Source organism: Eublepharis macularius, chromosome 6, assembly GCF_028583425.1.
Source record: "Eublepharis macularius isolate TG4126 chromosome 6, MPM_Emac_v1.0, whole genome shotgun sequence".
Taxonomy (NCBI): Eukaryota; Metazoa; Chordata; class Lepidosauria; order Squamata; family Eublepharidae; genus Eublepharis; species Eublepharis macularius.
This window is the reverse complement of record NC_072795.1, coordinates 59,469,679-59,488,467: the sequence shown is the minus strand read 5'-3', so window position 1 is coordinate 59,488,467 and position 18,789 is coordinate 59,469,679. Positions and strand designations below refer to the sequence as shown.

General features: G+C 42.2%; 1 protein-coding gene across 2 annotated transcripts in view; it reads left to right on the top strand.

The window, feature by feature from the left end:
* Positions 1-18,789, top strand: part of STAG1 (stromal antigen 1) — a 319,961-nt gene that overhangs the window by 194,945 nt on the left and 106,227 nt on the right. For both annotated transcript variants that reach the window (XM_054982615.1, XM_054982614.1), the window contains 2 exons: positions 6,273-6,352; positions 9,890-9,997. In XM_054982615.1, the coding sequence (XP_054838590.1) occupies positions 6,273-6,352; positions 9,890-9,997 (188 nt within the window). The remainder of the gene's footprint in view (positions 1-6,272; positions 6,353-9,889; positions 9,998-18,789) is intronic.

Sequence of the window (18,789 nt, the reverse complement as noted above, 5' to 3'; positions counted from 1 at the left end):
CAGAGGAATGACCAGACCCAGGGTCACTGTGTCAGATGAGACCGCTACAGTGAAGTACGTTTTGGCCACCATCCGTCACCATGAATCCCATCGTGATGGTGCTCTCACCTATCCAACCATCCAACTCCCTCCTCAAGGTGGCTGCGAGAACCTCGGCGTGGAGCAAAGCCTTGTAGTAGCTGGCCCGGTGGTCTCCCATCCATCCCTGCCTAACATTGGACACCTTGCCCCCACCCTGAAGGTCTTCGGGTTGCCACCAGTGAGCAGTAAGTGAGAGGTACGCATGCTGCACGCTAGAGTAGGCCCAGATTTTGGACATGAAGTGCACAGTTCTCCCAGCAGTGCGAGACAACTGTGCCTTCACATGTTCCCTGGCAGCCCTGAAAAATGAGGGCACCACAGTCCTGCTCAACATTGTGTGAGCAGGGATCGTGTACCAGGGATAGGCATCACGGAGCAGCCTCTGGAAGCCAAAGTGGTCAACTAAGGAGAATGGCTGACCATCTACTGCTATCATATTGACGATGTGGCATGTGATGCACCGGGTTGCCTTCTGGATCCCCCCCCCCCTCTGGGCACACTAGCGCTTGGCGTCCCTGCCCTACAGGAATCCGTGTGGTGGCACTTGAACCGTCCCCCAGAAGAAGCACCGCCTGGTGTTGCCTCTTCAGGTGGTTCCGCATTCCAGACACGGAGAGATGGTTTACATCCCTCCCGCGACTGATCCGTTGCCTACAATGCTGGTACTGGGCAAACTGGGGGTCCTCCATTCTCTGGAAGTGACTCCAGATATTGGATGTAATGGGGGGCCCACGCCACACAGGTGAGTCGCTTACGGGCCCCCCAGCAGACATCTCCTATGAGGTGCTTGGTCCAGACACACCGTGTCCCACTCTCAGCTTGGCAGTTGGAGATAGATGAGGATGAAGTGGCAGAGATGTGGGCTGTTCCACCACAGTCTTCCTCTTCCTCCAGCACCCTCTCCTGCACAGCCGTGAGAGGCTTGCTGCTGGCCTCGGAGAAAACGAGAGGACCACCCAGCAGGGGGTTCCTCCTGCAGTTCCTCCAACATCCACTGGGTCTCTGGGGTGAGCATGAATGACGGAAAAGTCACATGCCCCACATCCATCCCAGGAGACACCACATGCTGCCCCTCCTCCAGCAGCTGGGTCTCAACCTCTGGAGGAGGGGGAGCCTCAGCAGCAGGCCCCCTCCCAGTGCTAGCCCCTGCCTCACACACCTGGGTTGGGGGTGGCCCTCCAACAGCTGCCTCAGGAAAGAGGGCCTTGCGAACCCACTTCCTGTCACCAGAAACCAGGCTGGTGAATGGCAGCAGCACAGGGGAGGGCCTCCTCCGCTCAGATGGGGGGATAGCTGCAGCATTCCCCTCCCCCTCCCCTCCCCCCCTCTAGACTTACCACTGGCCTTTCCCCCAGGGCCCCTCTCAGCTTTCCTATCAGCCATTCTTCCCCTCCTTGAACCTACACTAACTACCTGTTTTTAAGTTTCTATAAAAGAACCCCAAGTTTACAATTTAGTTTCAGAAGCTATCTACCTATTTCTAAATCTATGTTTCTTGTGGTTTTGTTACTACTGGAGATGGTCGGTCAAATATCTTTTTAAACCTCCCTATTTAGTTTTGGGAACCTAAACCTACACACCAAACAGCTGAATTCATCTTCAGGAATCAAACTGGCCCTAAACCCCAATATAAAGGAAAGCCTTTTACAAAAAATGTGCCCGGCCTGGCTCCATGGGTGCCAGAGGTGTGTGCAGGGAAACCCTACTTAATGGGGTACTACTAATGGGCAGCCATATATATATATATATAATTTGAACAGAACCTGACTCTACCTGAACCTGTCTCAGAGGGCAAATCTTCAGTGAAGGCCTACAACTAGCCTACCTTCTAAAAACACTATTTAAAACTAAGTAGAACCATTCTTGGAAACCCAAAGTATGCTAACCAAACACACCTATAACTACAAAGAGCACCAGCAACCCCTACCAACAAAACAACTGTAAACAACCAACTGTAAATGTAAAGAACAAACTGTAACTGTAAACAACAAACTTTAACATCTGTAAACAACAAACACCAATACCAACTATTCCAATAAATAACAACTCCGAACACCAACTGCAGCAAAGACGCAACAACAAAATTTAAAACTGATTTAACAAACTCAAGCCCCCCAATCAATCACAGCAAAGCAAATCAGAACCCCAGAAAAGGGCCCCCTCAAGAAAGCCCACCTACCCGTAGTCCCACTCCCACCCACACACCCTGCAGAAACCTAGCAAAGAAGCAACAAAAAAATTTCAAACTAACTTAACAAACTCAGCCCCCCCTTAATCATAGCAAAGCAAATCAGAACCCCCGGAAAGTGCCCACCAAGTAAGCCCACCCACTGAAAAATTAAATGGCAAAGCCCTCACCCCTGAACATTCAGGCCTACCTACTCCAAAACAAAGCAGAAACACAGAAAACTTTAAAAGCACAGATAAAAACCTTAGTACACTCAACTCCCTCTAAATGAAACTCACACCAACACAACAGCAATCAGAACAGTTAATAGAATAAATGGCTAACCCCCCCCCCCAACACACAGGCCCACTCACTCCAAAACAAGCCACAAACAGAAAATTTAAGAAGCACAGATAAAACATTTAATACACTCAACCCCTCCCCCCTAAACATAACTCAGCAACACAACAGCAATTAGAACAGTTAATAAAATAAATGGCTAACCTCCCCCAAAACACACAGGCCCACTCACTCCAAAACAAGCCAGAAACACACAAGACAGTAAAGCTAAGCAATACAAAAAAAAATGGTTGTTGTGAATTTTCCGGGCTGTATAGCCGTGGTCTTGGCATTGTAGTTCCTGACGTTTCACCAGCAGCTGTGACTGGCATCTTCAGAGGTGTAGCACCAAAAGACGGAGATCTCTCAGTGTCACAGTGTGGAGAAGATGTTGGCAGGTAATTTTATATCTACTCAGGAAGGTGGGTTTGGGCTGAGTCATCCTGTAAGAGTTTCCCAGGGTGTGGAATGCAAATGGAGGGAGGCGTCACTGTATCCTGAGGAGGTTCTTTTGCATATGGATTGGTGCTTGATATGCTAATCTTCTCTGCAGGGCTATTGTAGGATGTAGAGTATTTTGTTAGCCTGGTGTTTTTCAAGACTGGAAACCATGCTCTATTCATTCTTAAACTCTCTTCTTTCCTGTTGAAATTGTGCTTATGCTTATGAATTTCAATGGCTTCCCTGTGCAATCTGACGAAGTAGTCGGAAGTGTTGTTCAGTATTTTAGTGTCCTGGAATAGGATACTGTGTCCTGTTTGAGTTAGGCTATGTTCAGCTACTGCTGATTTTTCCAGATGGCCAAGTCTGCAGTGTCTTTCATGTTCTTTTATTCTTGTCTGGATGCTACACTGTGTGGTCCTGATGTAAACTTGTCCACAGCTGCAGGTTATGTGGTATACCCTGCATAGGTGAGGTGGTCTCTACTGTCTTTTGCTGATCGTAGCATCTGTTGTACTTTTCTGGTGGGTCTGAATACTGTTTGTAAGTTGTGCCTTTTCATAAGCTTTCCCATCTGATCAGTGATTCCTTTGATACGTGGCAAAAACAGTCTCCTGTGGGAGACTGTTTTTCCTTCGTTGTTTGATTAATCCTTGGTTTAATCGCTCTTCTGATTTCATTTCTGGAGTAGCTATTTGCTTGAAGTGTGTGGTTTAGATGATTAGTTTCCTCATTGAGAAAGTGCAGTTCACATATCCGTCTTGCACAGTCTACTAATGTTTTTATTATGCCTCTTTTCTGTCGGGGGTGGTGATTGGGGTTTTTGTGCAAGTACTGATCCATGTGAGTTGGTTTCCTGTAGACCTTGTGACCTAACTGAAGGTTGCTTTGCGGATGACCAAGGTATCTAGAAATGGAAGTTTACCCTCGGTTTCTTTCTCCATGGTGAATTGTATGTTCAGGTGGATATTGTTGAGGTGGTTTAAAAACTCCATCAATTATTCCTCACCGTGTCTCCAAATTATAAAGGTATCATCCACGAACCGTAACCAGACTGTAGGTTTGTGGGGTGCTGATTCTAGAGCTGTCTTTTCAAAATGTTCCATGTAGAAGTTTGCTATAACTGGGCTGAACGGGCTTCCCATGGCCACCCCATCCATCTGTTCGTAGAATTTGTTATCCCATTGGAAGTAACTGGTTGTCAGACAATGGTGGAATAAGGCTGTTACATCCTCTGGAAAAATCTGATTAATAAGTGCGATTGTGTCTTTTACTGGAACCTTAGTAAACAGGGATACAACATCAAAACTGACAAGTAAGTCCTGTGGATTGAGTTTCAGAGAACTGATTTTGTTGATGAAATGTGCTGAATCTTTGATGTAAGACATGGTTTTTACCTGCCAACATCTTCTCCACACTGTGACACTGAGAGATCTCCGTCTTTTGGTGCTACACCTCTGAAGATGCCAGTCACAGCTGCTGGCAAAACGTCAGGAACTACAATGCCAAGGCCACGGCTATACAGCCCAGAAAATCCACAACAACCATCGTTCTCCGGCCGTGAAAGCCTTCGACAATAATACCAAAAAAACTACCCAGTGGACCACCCCCCAAATCAGGGCCCAGGCCAGACACTCAAGCCAAACACAATCAGACCAAGGAAGGCCACTATCAAGCATGAAACCCCATTCAATCCAAACTAACAAGACAAAGACATTAAAACAAAAGTAACAAACTCAGGCCAAGACCCCTCCCCCCCAAACATCAGGCCCCAGAGCAGACAAGCCAAACACTATCACAAGGCCACAAGCAAGCAGGATTTTTTTTAAAAAAAGAAATTAAAATGCAAACTTAAAAAAAACTCCCTTCCCTATCCCCCTCAACCACCTCCTCCCCCAAAGAGAAAAGAACCCTGTGAGTCATTGACTCTCCTACTAGTCCAGATGCAGGTCCAGTCAGCAGCACAGCAGGCCTCCAACAGAATCAGCAGTCCAGCACCAGGGCAGGGAATCCAATCCAGAAGTCCTCCTCCAAGCAGGCCAGCCATGTCACTCTCACAGCCCCCAGCCCAGACCATACAGAAAGAGACAAACCAGCAGAAAGCAGGTACCAGTCTCTCAATTTCTCTAGGCCAGGGCAAAGCGGAATCTAGCTAAAGGCAAGCCTCCAATTTAAAGCCATGCAGCATTTTAAAAAAGGCACTCTCCTTCCAGAGAAGCCCCATTGGCTGGAAGGAGAATCCTGCTGCAGGATTGGACACTCCTAACTCCCCCCTCCCTTCCCTGATCCCCCTCTCTCCTCCCCCACGTACTCCTAGAGTAGTCACTCCCTCCTCACCCCTCCCATCCTGTAAAAAAGGAGGGAATCTCTACAAGCAGCTTGCTGGCTGCTATTGCAATGCAAAAGCCAGCTAAGTTTTGGAGCAAATTCAAGCTTCCTGCCAATTTTTAAGAGATGGGAGGGGGAAGGAGGAGATTGTAGTGAGTCACTCACTCCTCCCCCTCCCATCTCCTAAGAAAGCGCGGGAAGCTTGAACTTCCTGCAGAACTTTGCCGGCTGTTTGCAATTGCAAACAGCCAGCAAAGGGCTGATGCCAGCTGCTCCGAAGCTTTCCGAAGCGACCCAGATCACTTCAGAAAGCTTTGCTTTGGTATTTCCGAATCAGGGCCAGCATGCTGGCCGCGATTCGGAAATAGCGAATCTTTCTGAATTGGGCCCGATTCAGGTTAAAAACTCGAATTGTATACCCAAAGCGCACATCCCTATTTGTCTGTTCTTTGAAGCAAGTAGAAGACTAATAAACTTCCTCTCCTTCTTTTTCATTACTATTTTCATGACAAAAGTCATAAATATTGATAGAATACTAATAATATTTTTGTATTACTTCATTTAAGTGAAACTGTTCATTAAAGTATATGCAAATAATTCAAAAGTAAGGCATGGATTTCCCAATACTTCTCTACAAAAGTGTTTATCACCATTTACCTTTGACTGTGTAATGCAGCATGTTATTGTTTGTTTCCTATTCCTTGTATGGCACAGAGTACCAACTGTACTGTTCACATTTTTGTAAAATTATAAAATATGTATAGATATATGGCCTTTGAAGGTGTTTTCCTCCTATTATACTTAGTGTTTGGAGAAAAATTTATTGTGGTAGGAAGTCCTTGGATCCAATTCCATATAATTTAATACTTCAGGTCCCCTCCCCCTTGGATACATTTATGATCTGTCTGCTTTTCAGGATCGCATTGTATCAATGACACTTGATAAGGAATATGATGTTGCTGTAGAAGCCATTCGATTAGTCACACTAATACTTCAGTGAGTATATTTTAAGGTAGTATGTTTGCCAGCATTGTTTTATTGTAACTATCATTCCATGTGATACAAGACAGGAGTTTACAAAAGCATATAGTACAGATTTTTACAAAGCAGTTTCTGATGTAGGTATGGAATAAAATTGCAGTTTGAATTTTTTTTGGATCTTTGGATGCATCTTTTATTACAAAATGTAAAAGGCAAAATATAAAACAATTGCTTAATCTTTTCTTTTATACGTATTTGGTTGAGAAAAATATTCCTAAAAGTGAAGGCATATGAACTTATTACCTAATCCATACATTGATGCTCCATTATAGCCCGCTTAGCTTTATTTTTGTTCTCAAATGTTGGTTGGACAGTCTCCTGTTCATGAAATTCGGGAAATGGTGGGTCAGCCCTGAGCGCTAATAAGTCATCTGTACTCCTAGCCAGTGTAATGTTATGGAGAAGCTCACCCTCAAAGACAGTAGCTCCAACATGCTGTTAGAGGATGCTAACATAAGCTGTGACAGTACCAAGGCCAAGTACTGCTGAAAGCTCAGTGATGATCTTGAGGGATAAAGATTGAGCATCCTCTTGGGGAATTGGTGGGACTATAACAAGAGGACACAGACTTGACTTTAATCTGAACGTGAAAGGAATCTAAGGTTGAGATGTGAACCTTAAGGACATGGTAGCAAAAAACCCCTCTTGACTTCAGGGTGTATAGATACTCAAATATAAAGAGTAAAAGACAGCTCTCAGCCATAGTGCCATTACTTTGCATCTACCCTGAAAGAGAGTTTCCATTTGGAGTCATAAAACCTCCTAGTGGAGGCTCTTCCAACGTTCAGGATAATTGTCATAGTTGTATGGAGTGGCTTCCTCCTTTATTGAGCTGAGCTTTAGAAGAAGCCCTTTTTCAAAAATGCAACTTATGGCTTGCATTTATAAAATAGCTACCATAGATCAAATGCTACAAATAGAGATTTCATATCCTCTTGCCTACAAACCATGGTATGGAATCCTGGTTTTTAAGCACAAGAACCAACCTCAGTTGGTCATCTTCTCATGTGATTCAGGCATCAAAACAAGTGGTTGCTTGTGTGAACCAAGAAGTCTTTAGACTCTAAACAGCACAAAGTGGAATGGGAGCACACAAGCCGAAGGACTTGCAAGGCTTGTTCCTGCAATGATAAGCCAGTGGTTTGTTTTGCATCTGAATAGAACCTCACTCAAAGGATGACATAATGTATGAACATCATTTGATTACCAATATGAACAAGATGTTTAATGGTGCTGCAGTTGATAAGGCACTCTTCTTCTACATTTGGTGACTTCTAGCTAAATTCTACTTTACCTATGAGGATAGGAAAGTGCTTATTTAATAAAACCATGCCTACTTAAAGTTATAAATGCAAACATCAGTTCAGTTTGTAAATATTCTTAGAGGCATATTCCTTGATTTACATAAAGACACATATCCCTACAGATGAGAAGTCATTTTTGTTTGGAATATTATTTTTTGAGTTTTAATTGTTTGGTATATTTCGGCAGCTCATACTAAGGGTGTGCACTGAGAAAATTTCTGTTATGGTTCCTTGGCGTTCTAGAATAATTTCATTCCATTACTGGTTTGTTCCAGCTGAGGCAGTGCCAACTTAGATCTTACCCATTTGTTCTTTTCGTTTTCCTTTGTTTTGGCTTGTTGTGCATACATTGGCTGTGCATGTGCAAATGCATGCTGTTCTTTTCAGGTGGGCGGGAACAAAGCTTTGGGGCAGCTGTTTGTGCATGCAGTGGCACCAAAATCTCACAGAACACAGTCCACCCTCTAAAACATCGATCCATCAAGTTTGAGAGCATACAACAATGGGGTTTCATGTTTATGGACACTGAGGAATGCTTGGGGAAGGTGCATGTCAAGGCATGTGCTGCACAGGGCAGCTGTGCGCGCGCACACACAGACTGTTCTTTTCAAGAGGGGGAGATGGGGAAACAAGGCAGTATTCATGCTTAACCAAAAACCACACCATCCAAAAAACACATCAGACAACAATGGACCCAAAGAAGGCAAGTGTTAGCGACTGTACACAATGTTTGGAAACTTATTGGCAAAGCAGCACCAGCACAGTACACAAGCAGGAGAGTGCAGAGCAGTGAATTTTTTTTAAAAAAAATCCTGTTTTACTGACACAGCCAATAAATTATTATCTCCAAGTCCTGCTGTTATGCTATGCTTCCCTCTGCCTTGTAGTTTCATTCCCACAATGAGGGGCAAATCCTCCTCATCCTAATCTGCTTTGCAACAGCCTGGAATTCTCTGTTTAGTTACACCTCCTGCTTGTCACAGCATTGTGTGTAAAAACACACAGAAAGGGAGCACTAGATTTGGTTTTTCCTTCACAGGAAGGGAAATAGAGGAAGCATGGTCCTCTTTTTTTCCTACTTTTTCCTAATACAAGTGGGAGACTGGAGAGGTTGCCAGCTGCCAATATCCCATTGATTGAGCATGAACCAGCTCCACATGCCTGGGGCTTCCTCAGTGCTGGTCTCCTTCAATAATTGCTTTGTCTTTCTAATTTTCACCCTAATCTTCATAACGTTGCCTTTGCGGCAGCTGGAGACTCAGATGCTGAAGAAGACTCCTCTGTCCTCAAACCTACATATTCACAGAAATGTGGATGTTGCTGGCCTTCCCTTGCATTGTGTGTAAAAATGCATGGAAAGGGCTGGTGATGCCGACTCTGTCACTAATGGCACTGTGCCGTATGCTGCTCCCTTCCCCAGCACAAAGCAAACCTTTTGGGATTCGATGCCCTATGAGCCACTCAATGCCAATGCCATTTCTCAGGAAGCACTGAAGAAAAAATGCACTCATGCATGCCATGCACGCACATCCACTTCCCACCAATAGAGTTAAAGCTAAGGGCACAGTTTCTCTCCTTTGGATCCTACTGGTTGCATGATGAGTGCAGACAGACTTTCCAAAAAGGAAAACAAGATGCTGCCGAATGGCCCACCACTGCCTGGCCTGCCTGCGCAGCTAAGAACCAAAACAAAACACACACAACTTTTTGCTGGGGAGAGTCATTACAGCTTTGTTTCTTAAATTTGTTCCACCATTCCAGAAGCTGCTTTAACAAGCCAAACCAGCAATTTCTATGTATATTTTGGCTCTTCATTATGCACACCACTAGCTGATACAATTCACATTTACATAAAAAAATGAATGCCTTAGTGGCATTGTATAGTGGTTAGAGTATTGAATAAGGATATGTAAGATCCAAGTTCAAATCCAAACTTATACCATGGAAGCTCACTGTGTAACTCTCTCATTGTTGCATATCTCACATGTTGCTTGTTATGAGCAAACAGTGGAGAAGATAATGCAAACCGCTTTCAATCCCCATTGGGAGAAAAATTGAGGTATAAATATCAAAAAAGTGAGGTCCATTAGGCATTCGTATGTATCATCTATTCTAAAAGTAGATTAAAGGAAGTGGTAAAGTTGAATCTTAGTGCTTTTGATTCAGTAATATGTTCTGGCTTTTCCAGTGGAAGTGAAGAAGCTTTATCCAATGAAGACTGTGAGAATGTTTATCATTTGGTGTATTCTGCACATCGACCTGTTGCAGTAGCAGCTGGGGAGTTCCTTCACAAAAAGTAAGCTTGTGTAATATATCTGGAGAAAAAATATTGAAAAAAAGCTGAAAGACAACTGTTAGGGTCATGGCATTCCAGTGGCCCTATTACTCCTTAATATTAACTGTTATTTTATTAATCTTTAATGCTTATAGGTGAACCAAGAGGGAGGGCCTTTGCTTTAGAGATTGGACAGATGTCATCAGAATTGTTTCATGCTTATGCAGCAAACATTTTACTTATTTAAAATATTTCAACCACTGTACTCAGCAGCACAAACCAATCTTCTACAACAACAGACAATCAATACAATTCTTTAAAATAGCACAATAAAACAGCAGTGTTTATGCAGCTAGCAGTAGCATTGAGTGAATTTACTTCACTAGCTTATATAGTAGAAAGATCGAATAGCAATTATAATTTCAGAACCACGGTGAGAAATTATAGAACAGCCATAAATAATGAAGAATAAAGGAGAAAAAAAATCAGGCACAATAAACAAGAAAACCCACTGAACTAAAACAGCTTCAGCGACCCACAGATGCCTAAACAAAGTAAAACATTAGATCTGATTCTGGAGCCAAAAATTGAGTTTGGGTCTGTGTGGATAGTAACAGGGAAAGAAAAACAGAAGGCCCTGTCAGTAGGGGACAACCCACCTTACCTCTGAAGATGGAGGCATTCAGAATAGGTCCTCTGAAGAGCAGTTTTCCATTATCTCTATAAGTAAGTCATTTAAAAATTGCTATTACAGAGAGTAATGTAGCAGCACTTCATAAATGTTTTACAGCTAGAAATTGGAAAAGGGCCCACTTTCTAAATTAATATGCTAGTGATGTATAACATTCCTAGATTTATAGCAATCTATTCCTAGGGCAATAGGAATTCTTGAGTAGCCTTTCCAAAGGAGGTATATTTGATTTTTTCCTTTGGTTGTAGATCAGGGAATACTGCTTGTTCAGCCACTAACCAAGATAGTCCTATGTTATCTTTGTTTGCATCTTAACTGAGTTTCAGTTTAAGGCCACGAGAGTGCTTGAGCATCACCTATATTCTGCCTTGATGGCTGATAGGTTCCAGTGACCTTGGCCATATGGGCTATCATGATCTTTCCACTTGTCATTGGCTTATTTGATCTGGTGTCATGAGCAGTTTCATTAAGAGGGTTTTAGACTTTAACATTTGAATCTAAGAACTGTGATTAATGTTTGTGTATATAAAATTCAAGCCCCTCAACTGTTAGTACTTCATGGGCCAAAATATGCTTTGTCAATGCAGCTCTATCCATTCTTTTAAATGGATCTAGGTAAAAATACAGGTAGCATTCCTCTTCTTGTATGTTTTACTAGTTCTGTTGCCATATTGTAATCATTTAGAAGTTCATAACTTCTGTTCTAAGATAATGCTAAAGAGCACATAAACCAAACTATTTTCCAAAAGTGAGGTATTTGTGCAATCAATCTCTGTGCTATGACTGTGAGCATAAGTTCATTTTCGGTAGTCTTGTGCACATGGGACTGTGCATGCAGAAGCCTGTCAATTGGAGGTTTCTTAGGTATATTTTTTAAAACCACTAGAGGACGCCCTCGCCTCCTGCACACTTGCATGGCTGTTTTCCCACCTGAAACAGCCCTCTAAGGAGGCAGGGTGCCCCTTGTACCCTCAATTCCTCTTTTGCCACCATGTAGAGAGGTTCTTGGCTGAGACATTTGTTGAAGCCCTTTACATTGTGTAGTGTATTCAATATTCTTTTCCATCAAAAGTGAATACGATGACTGATAAAGCATTGTTCAAACATCGCACGAGTTGCAATACAAAAATGGATGGATGCTCATTGTGTTTAATCTGCTTAGGAGAAGGGCACAATATCCAATCCTGTAAGCATTGTCAAAGCTTTACACTTAAAGGGCTGAAAGAGGGATCAGGTTGGAAGCATCACAGTGGGAGAAAGCATTAGCAGTTGCGGGACCATCTCCAAAAGTGGCCAAGCCAGCACAGTCTGCAAGGGCCAAACCCTCAGATTTAAAAACCCCGGTCTACCCTTCGACCAGGCTCTTTGGGGTTGAAAACTCCTGCAGTCGGAACCAACCCGTAGCACCCAAGGCTTTGAGTTTGACAGAGTCGACACAAACCCAACCAGTGCAATCAGATCTGGATACTCCATCTCGATCAGATCGACGCATCAGATCCAACGGTCAAAGTTTAAGGACTCCACAAGGGCTCCTACCCAGTCTCCGTTGGAACCAGTTGTCAACGGAGGAACCCCCTAGAAAGAGAACAAGGAAGACAAAGCACCTAGCCCTGAAAGAAAGCATCCCCATAAAGTCCCCCGAAGGAGAATGGGTAGATCAGGAGGTACTACTGATTGAAACCTCTCCTACCCATTCAATACACTTCAGAATGTCTTCAATGCGTTCTAGAACATTGTCACGATGCTCAACTTTGGAAGAAGGAGAAATTCTTCACAAGGGATACTGGTCTCTCCACAACTCCCCAGAAGGAGCTGCTCCAGACACACTGAAAGATCTTACCATGAGGTAGACACCAGGAGGACATACCATACTGATGTATGGTCCAGAGAGCCTTCTCCTGAACCACTACTGAGACAGTACTCCTTCTCCAGCTCTAGGATGGCTTTTCAATTTTCAGAACCAGAGGTTGGCCCTGACCCGTACCTGGCAGGAAACAGCCCCAGCAACTCCTCAGAGCCTGAGGTAACGGTTAGAGATATGGGGGATATCTCACCAACAGGGACAAACCTTACAGAGACTGTAAAGTTTTTTCTTTTTAAGTTCTTTAAGTTTCTGCTCTGCCTCTTTAATTAAACGATCTATCTCCAATTTCTCCTTTTCATCAACTTCAGTTGGAACAGTAGGTTTTAACTGATCCTCTACCCGTGTTATTTCAGTGGTACGCTTATCTGATTAATCACTACATCTATTGATCAAAAGAAGAATCAAGTCAAAGGAGCATTTATTTAAAATGCATGCCCACTTAGATTTAAAAATCTCATGATCCAAAAACATACCTGGAGGTTTATGTAATCTTAGCCTTCTTGGTATAATATTAAGTTTTGTATATTCAATAAGAGATGATGCATAGTGAATATTTTTTACATCTTTTGTTATATAATTGGTGTAAACATGACCAATCTTCAGATGGGGAATGAGTATCTTCATTTGTAAGAGTAGGGGGTTGACCTCTGCACAGAATTCTCTCCCTCTCTTCCATAGAGTAATTCCTCCAGAAGAAGTCAGGCATCACAGCTTTTCCTATATGGACTCATAGAGAAAGAAGAAACAATAACAGCATATTCATGGACTGAAAAAGGTGTTACTTACCTGCAAAACTTATGTCTAGCATTTGATTATTCATGTACAAGAACTAGTATTTATTGCATCAAGCTGTTTAGATTTATAATACTATATATGGTGTGTTTATTGGAAATTGGTATTCAATGTTAAGCTGCTTTTGTACTCTTCCTTGAAATCCTACTGTTATATATTGTATGCATAAAACTCTATTATTATATTCATTGTTTACAAAATAGAGCACTTCTAGCACTTTAAAAAAATGGATTGATAATTCTGAATTGTATTATAATTGTTCATAGTTGTTACCCTCCGTTTGGGAGGTGCCTTCCTTCCTTTGCAGTTATCAGGAGCGAGCAGGAATATCACTCCCACCCTGCAGTCACTCCATTGGCTACCTATTAGTTACCACACTCAATTCAGGGTATTAGCTATCACATACAAGGCTCTTCACGGCCTTGGTCCAGCAAGACCTCCTCTCTCCCTATGTCCCTTCACAGCAGCTTTACTCATCAGAACAGGGTCTCCTGCAGGCTCCACCCTGCACATGAGTGAAATCAACAGCCGTCCATACACATGCATTCTCTATGGTGGCCTCTGTCCTATGGAACAGCCTGCCTGAGGAAGTCAGGAGAGCCCCCACTCTCCTGACCTTCTGCAAACCATACAAAACTGAATTATTCAAAAGGGCTTTTTACAGATAAGAGGGCTGTATTGTATAGAGATGATCTCAGAAGAGATGCTTCACTAGTGAATTAGGGACTGTAGACTTCACCACTATATTGCTGTACATACTATCTATTGTTTAAAGTATGTGCTCCTATGTACTACCTGTTGCTTTAAGTATGAGCTTACTGGGTATTTCTGTGTTGTCTAATGTCCGTCCTAGAATTGCTTGTGCTCTGTTTCAGCATTTCTTCAACTTTGTATTGGATTTTTGTTAATGTTATGTCTTTGTAAACTTGCATTTATTTATCCTTTTATTAAAATGTCCTTGATACTGACTTTTAAAATCTCACTCTATGTAATGCACCTTGAGTCTCTGTGAGAAAGGTAGGCTATAAATGCCATAAATGCACCTCACCAACCCAATCTCTACACAACTTGTTTTTATCATTTTCCATTATAAGAGGGTTTTTTTTTAAAAAAAAGCCATTCAGCCTTAAGATTTTTCAGTTTGGAGATAACCTTTACATTTGGTAGTGTCTCTCATGTCCTTTACATTCCATGATATCAGGTTGAACACAAACCCAAAAAATAATATATCCAGCCAACAACAACAACTGCACTTATATACTGCTCTTCTAGACAGATTAGTACCCCACCCAGAGTGGTGAACAAGTTAGTGTTACTATTATCCCCACAATACAGCAGGGGAGTTGGGGCTGAGAGCTTACCCAAGGCCACCTACTTAGTTCATGGTAGTAGTGGTAGTTCATGGTAGTTCAGTCCTGGCCCCAGCCTGGTGGAACGCTCTGTCAATGGAAGCCCGGGCCCAGCGGGACATATTATCGTTCCACCGGGCCTGTAACACAGAGCTGTTCCACCAGGCGTTCGGTGACTGAAGGGAGCGGTGCCATGTCGGCCTCCCACCTTTGGGGTGGGGGAGGGCTCTCCCCACCACTGCACTTTGTTAATTTGTTTTATTGTTTGTATATTGATTTTAGTTCTTGTTTTTATCAATTTTAACTGTTCACCGCCCAGAGCCCCTGGGGATGGGTGGTATATAAATTGAAATATAAAATAAATATAAATAGTGGGATTTGAACCAGTGGAGTGCTGATTTGCAGCTGGATCACTTAACCACTGTGCTACAGCAAAGCTCTCTTCTCTTATCACGGAATACATCAAAAATAGTAAAAGATCCCGGTTTGGGATCCATGCAGGTCTAACGCAGTTCTAAGTGCTGAGCTGTCCGTACCACTGTTTGGAAGGCTGGAGGGGCGCAAGTTGCCCGCAGCCACCTGTTCTCAGGCAGAGAACAGGCAAGAACGCTCGAGGACCTGAGGGCGCGTTGATCTCGGGTGAGGGGGGGTTCTACACAACGAACTCCCACCCACCCTTGAGGTCCCACCCGAAGAAAGGTTGCTAAGATCTCTGCAGTGGCTCTGGAGTCAAATTCTGGCATAAGACCTACATGCCCAAGCCTCAGTAAAACAGCAAAGGGATTGGATTTGATCGGATTACAGAAGCAGCGACTACAACCCAAGAAAAATGTTTAAGAAAGTAAAGATCGCTATCTCTCAGTACGGGACAGATTACAAAAAGAAATAAGTGGCTAAAGTGGATTTAAGAACTGCAACAGATTAGTTATATAAGGGGGAAGATTCCGGCAAGAAAATTTTTGAAAAAGTAACTTTGTAAAGAGAAGCTAGCGGGGAAATTGGATTATTGTTTACATACCTGTGGCGGAGAAGAGATAATGGACTGTGAGAAAGTTTAAAAATCGCGAGAACTGCTGTGCAACATAGGGGAATAGGAAGTACGTCAGAACTACAAAGAGAGTGGAGAGAAGGGCCCTTTCCTCAAATGCCGGAAGTAGGGCGACGCCATTTTGGAACAGGGCAAGCAGTGACTTCAATGAAAAAGTAAGTAGGCCATCTTTGAAGAAGGTAAGGGCGAGTGCTTCAGTATAAAACCATAGAGAAAAAATGCCCGACATTTTAGACACTTTAAAATAGGGTTTGACAAAAACAAACTGGAATTGGACTTTTAAAAATAATAGAGAGCATTAAAAAAGTGCCACGGATCTAAGGAAAAGGGCAGACTCGTGAGAGCAAAGCAGAGCCAGCCCCACGATGTCGAAGAAAGAGTGGCAAACTACGATGGAGAACCTGGACAAAAAAGTTTCAGAGGGGAATAAAGAGCTTAAGGACATGATGCAAGAGATGGCGAAAGAACTAAAAGATTTTAAAGAGTCACTTAAATTGGAAATGGCAGAACTGACAAAAGGTATGGATAAAATACAAAATGACTTACAAGTTACACAGCAGAGAGTTAACGTAGTAGAGGAAACGGTAGAAACTTTAGCAGATGCGCAAAAGACTGAAATGAGAGGAATGAGAGACAGAATGGCCATTGCAGAATGTAAACAGATGGAAAAGCAACTAAGATTTCATGCGATCCCAGAAGTAGAGGGAAAATCAGCCCAAGACCAGATTACAGAAATCTTGGCAGACTACCTGGGGAAAGAAGAGGAAGAAATTGCAGCTTTTTTGGACGTGGCGTACAGAATCAATTCCAGATTTGCAGCCCAGAGGAAACTCCCAAGGGACATGATTGTGCAATTTACGACTAGAAACACAAGAGAATTAATTGTGAGCAAACAGTTTCAGGATCCATTAGAAATAGATGGAAAAGTGGTGAGAATTATGAAAGAGCTGCCCAGATCGGTGCTATTCGAGCGGAAGAAATACAGAGAACTGGTACAGATGCTAAAGGAACTGAAAATTAGATATAGATGGGAAATACCAGAAGGACTGGCATTTGAGTTTGGTGGAGTAAGAAAGAGCATCAGATCTGGTCACGAGATGGAGACTTTTATTAGGGAAAATGAAAAGGACTTACCAAAAAGTACAAGAAAGTGATCATAGAGTGTAAAGTTATATCTTGGAATGTTAATGGACTAAATTCACCTTGTAAACGTAAGGCTATTTTCCACTGGCTATCAAAAAAAATGCAATATAGTCTGTCTGCAAGAGACACATATTAGAAAGCAAGATGAAAAATACTTGAAATTTGTTAAATTGGGAAAAGAATTTGTTGCTGCCTCCAAAAAGAAAAAGAGGGGAGTTGTACTGTATATAAAAGATGAATTGCAGCCCAGATTAGTTTTAAAAGATGCAGAAGCCAGATATCTAGCAGTGGAAATTATTTGGAATTCTAAGAAGATATTGATGATTGGGATTTACGCACCCAATGGTGCAAAAGAAATTTTTTTTAAGGACTTAGAGAAACAACTAGATGAACTGTCCTATGATCACGTAATTTTGGCGGGTGACTTCAATGGAGTTACAAACTTGGAGGAAAACAAGCAGTCTAAAGTTGCTCACAAAAAAAGAGGACTACTGCCAAAGGCGTTTTTTACGCTTAAGGAACAAGAAAGCTTAGAAGACGTGTGGAGGAGACAATATCCTAAAAACAGACAATATACATTTTACTCTGCAAGGCATTTCACACTATCAAGAATAGACATGATCTGGGCCTCTAAAGAACTGGCACTATGGACTAGAGATGTGGAGATAATGCCAAAGGTAGGCTCAGATCACAATCCAATTATGTGGAGGTTTGGGAAAAACAATAAAAGAAAAGGATGGAGAATAAATGAGGACTTGTTACAAATAGAAGAAAATATCGCGTTGCTGCGAAGGGAGACCAAATTTTTTATACAATATAATTTGAACAAAGAAGTGCCGACTAATAAAGTATGGGATACATATAAGGCGGTGATAAGAGGCATACTAATGGACTTGAATGCAAGAAGTAGGAGGAAAAAGGAGGAAAAGAGATCTGAAATTTTGGATAAAATAAAAGCCAAAGAGGTACAACTTAAGAAAAGACCGGGGGGAAAGAAAATATACCAGGATATTAAAATTCTGCAGGAGCAATTGACGGCAATGGACAATAAAGAACTAGAGTGGAATTTAAAGAGGATGAATCAGAGGTCGTTTGAAGGTGCAAATAAGCCCGGGAAATATTTGGCGTGGCAATTAAAAAATAGGAAGGAGAAAAAAACTATAAGTAAAATTTTAGAAGATGACAAGGTGTTTATGGACCAAGCGGCCATTAGTAGAGCCTTCTTCAAGTTTTATGCAAAACTGTATCAAAAAAAAGAAGTGAGTAAAGAGTCAATAGCGGAATATCTAGAGAAGGTGAAAATCCCAACAATTTCTGAAAAATGGAAAGAGAAAATAAATAAGGAAGTGACGGAAGAAGAAATAAAGGAAGCTATACAATTAACGAAAATAGGAAAGGTGCCAGGACCAGATGGACTAACAGCAAAGTTCTACAAAGTGATGGCTAATGAACTGGTGCCTTTCCTGAAAGAGGCAATGAATGGAGTGATGCAAGATCAAAGGATTCCTGATTCATGGAATGAAGCCAACATATCGCTGATTCCGAAGGAAGGTCAAGATTTGACCAATGTTAAAAATTATAGACCAATCTCGCTGTTGAATAATGACTATAAAATATTTGCAAAGGTGTTGGCAGAGAGGTTGAAAGGATGGATGTCGGAATTCATTGCTGAAGAGCAGGCGGGATTTTTACCTAACAGACAAATTAAAGACAATTTGAGGACAGTAATAAACGCTATTGAATATTATGACAAACACTGTGATAGAGAGGTTGGTTTTTTCTTCGTAGACGCGGAAACAGCATTTGACAATTTGAACTGGGACTTTATGTTTGCTACCATGGAAAAGTTGCAAATGGGAGAAAAGTTCATACAAGCGGTTAAGGAAATTTATAGAGACCAAAGTGCAGCAATTATAGTGAATGAGG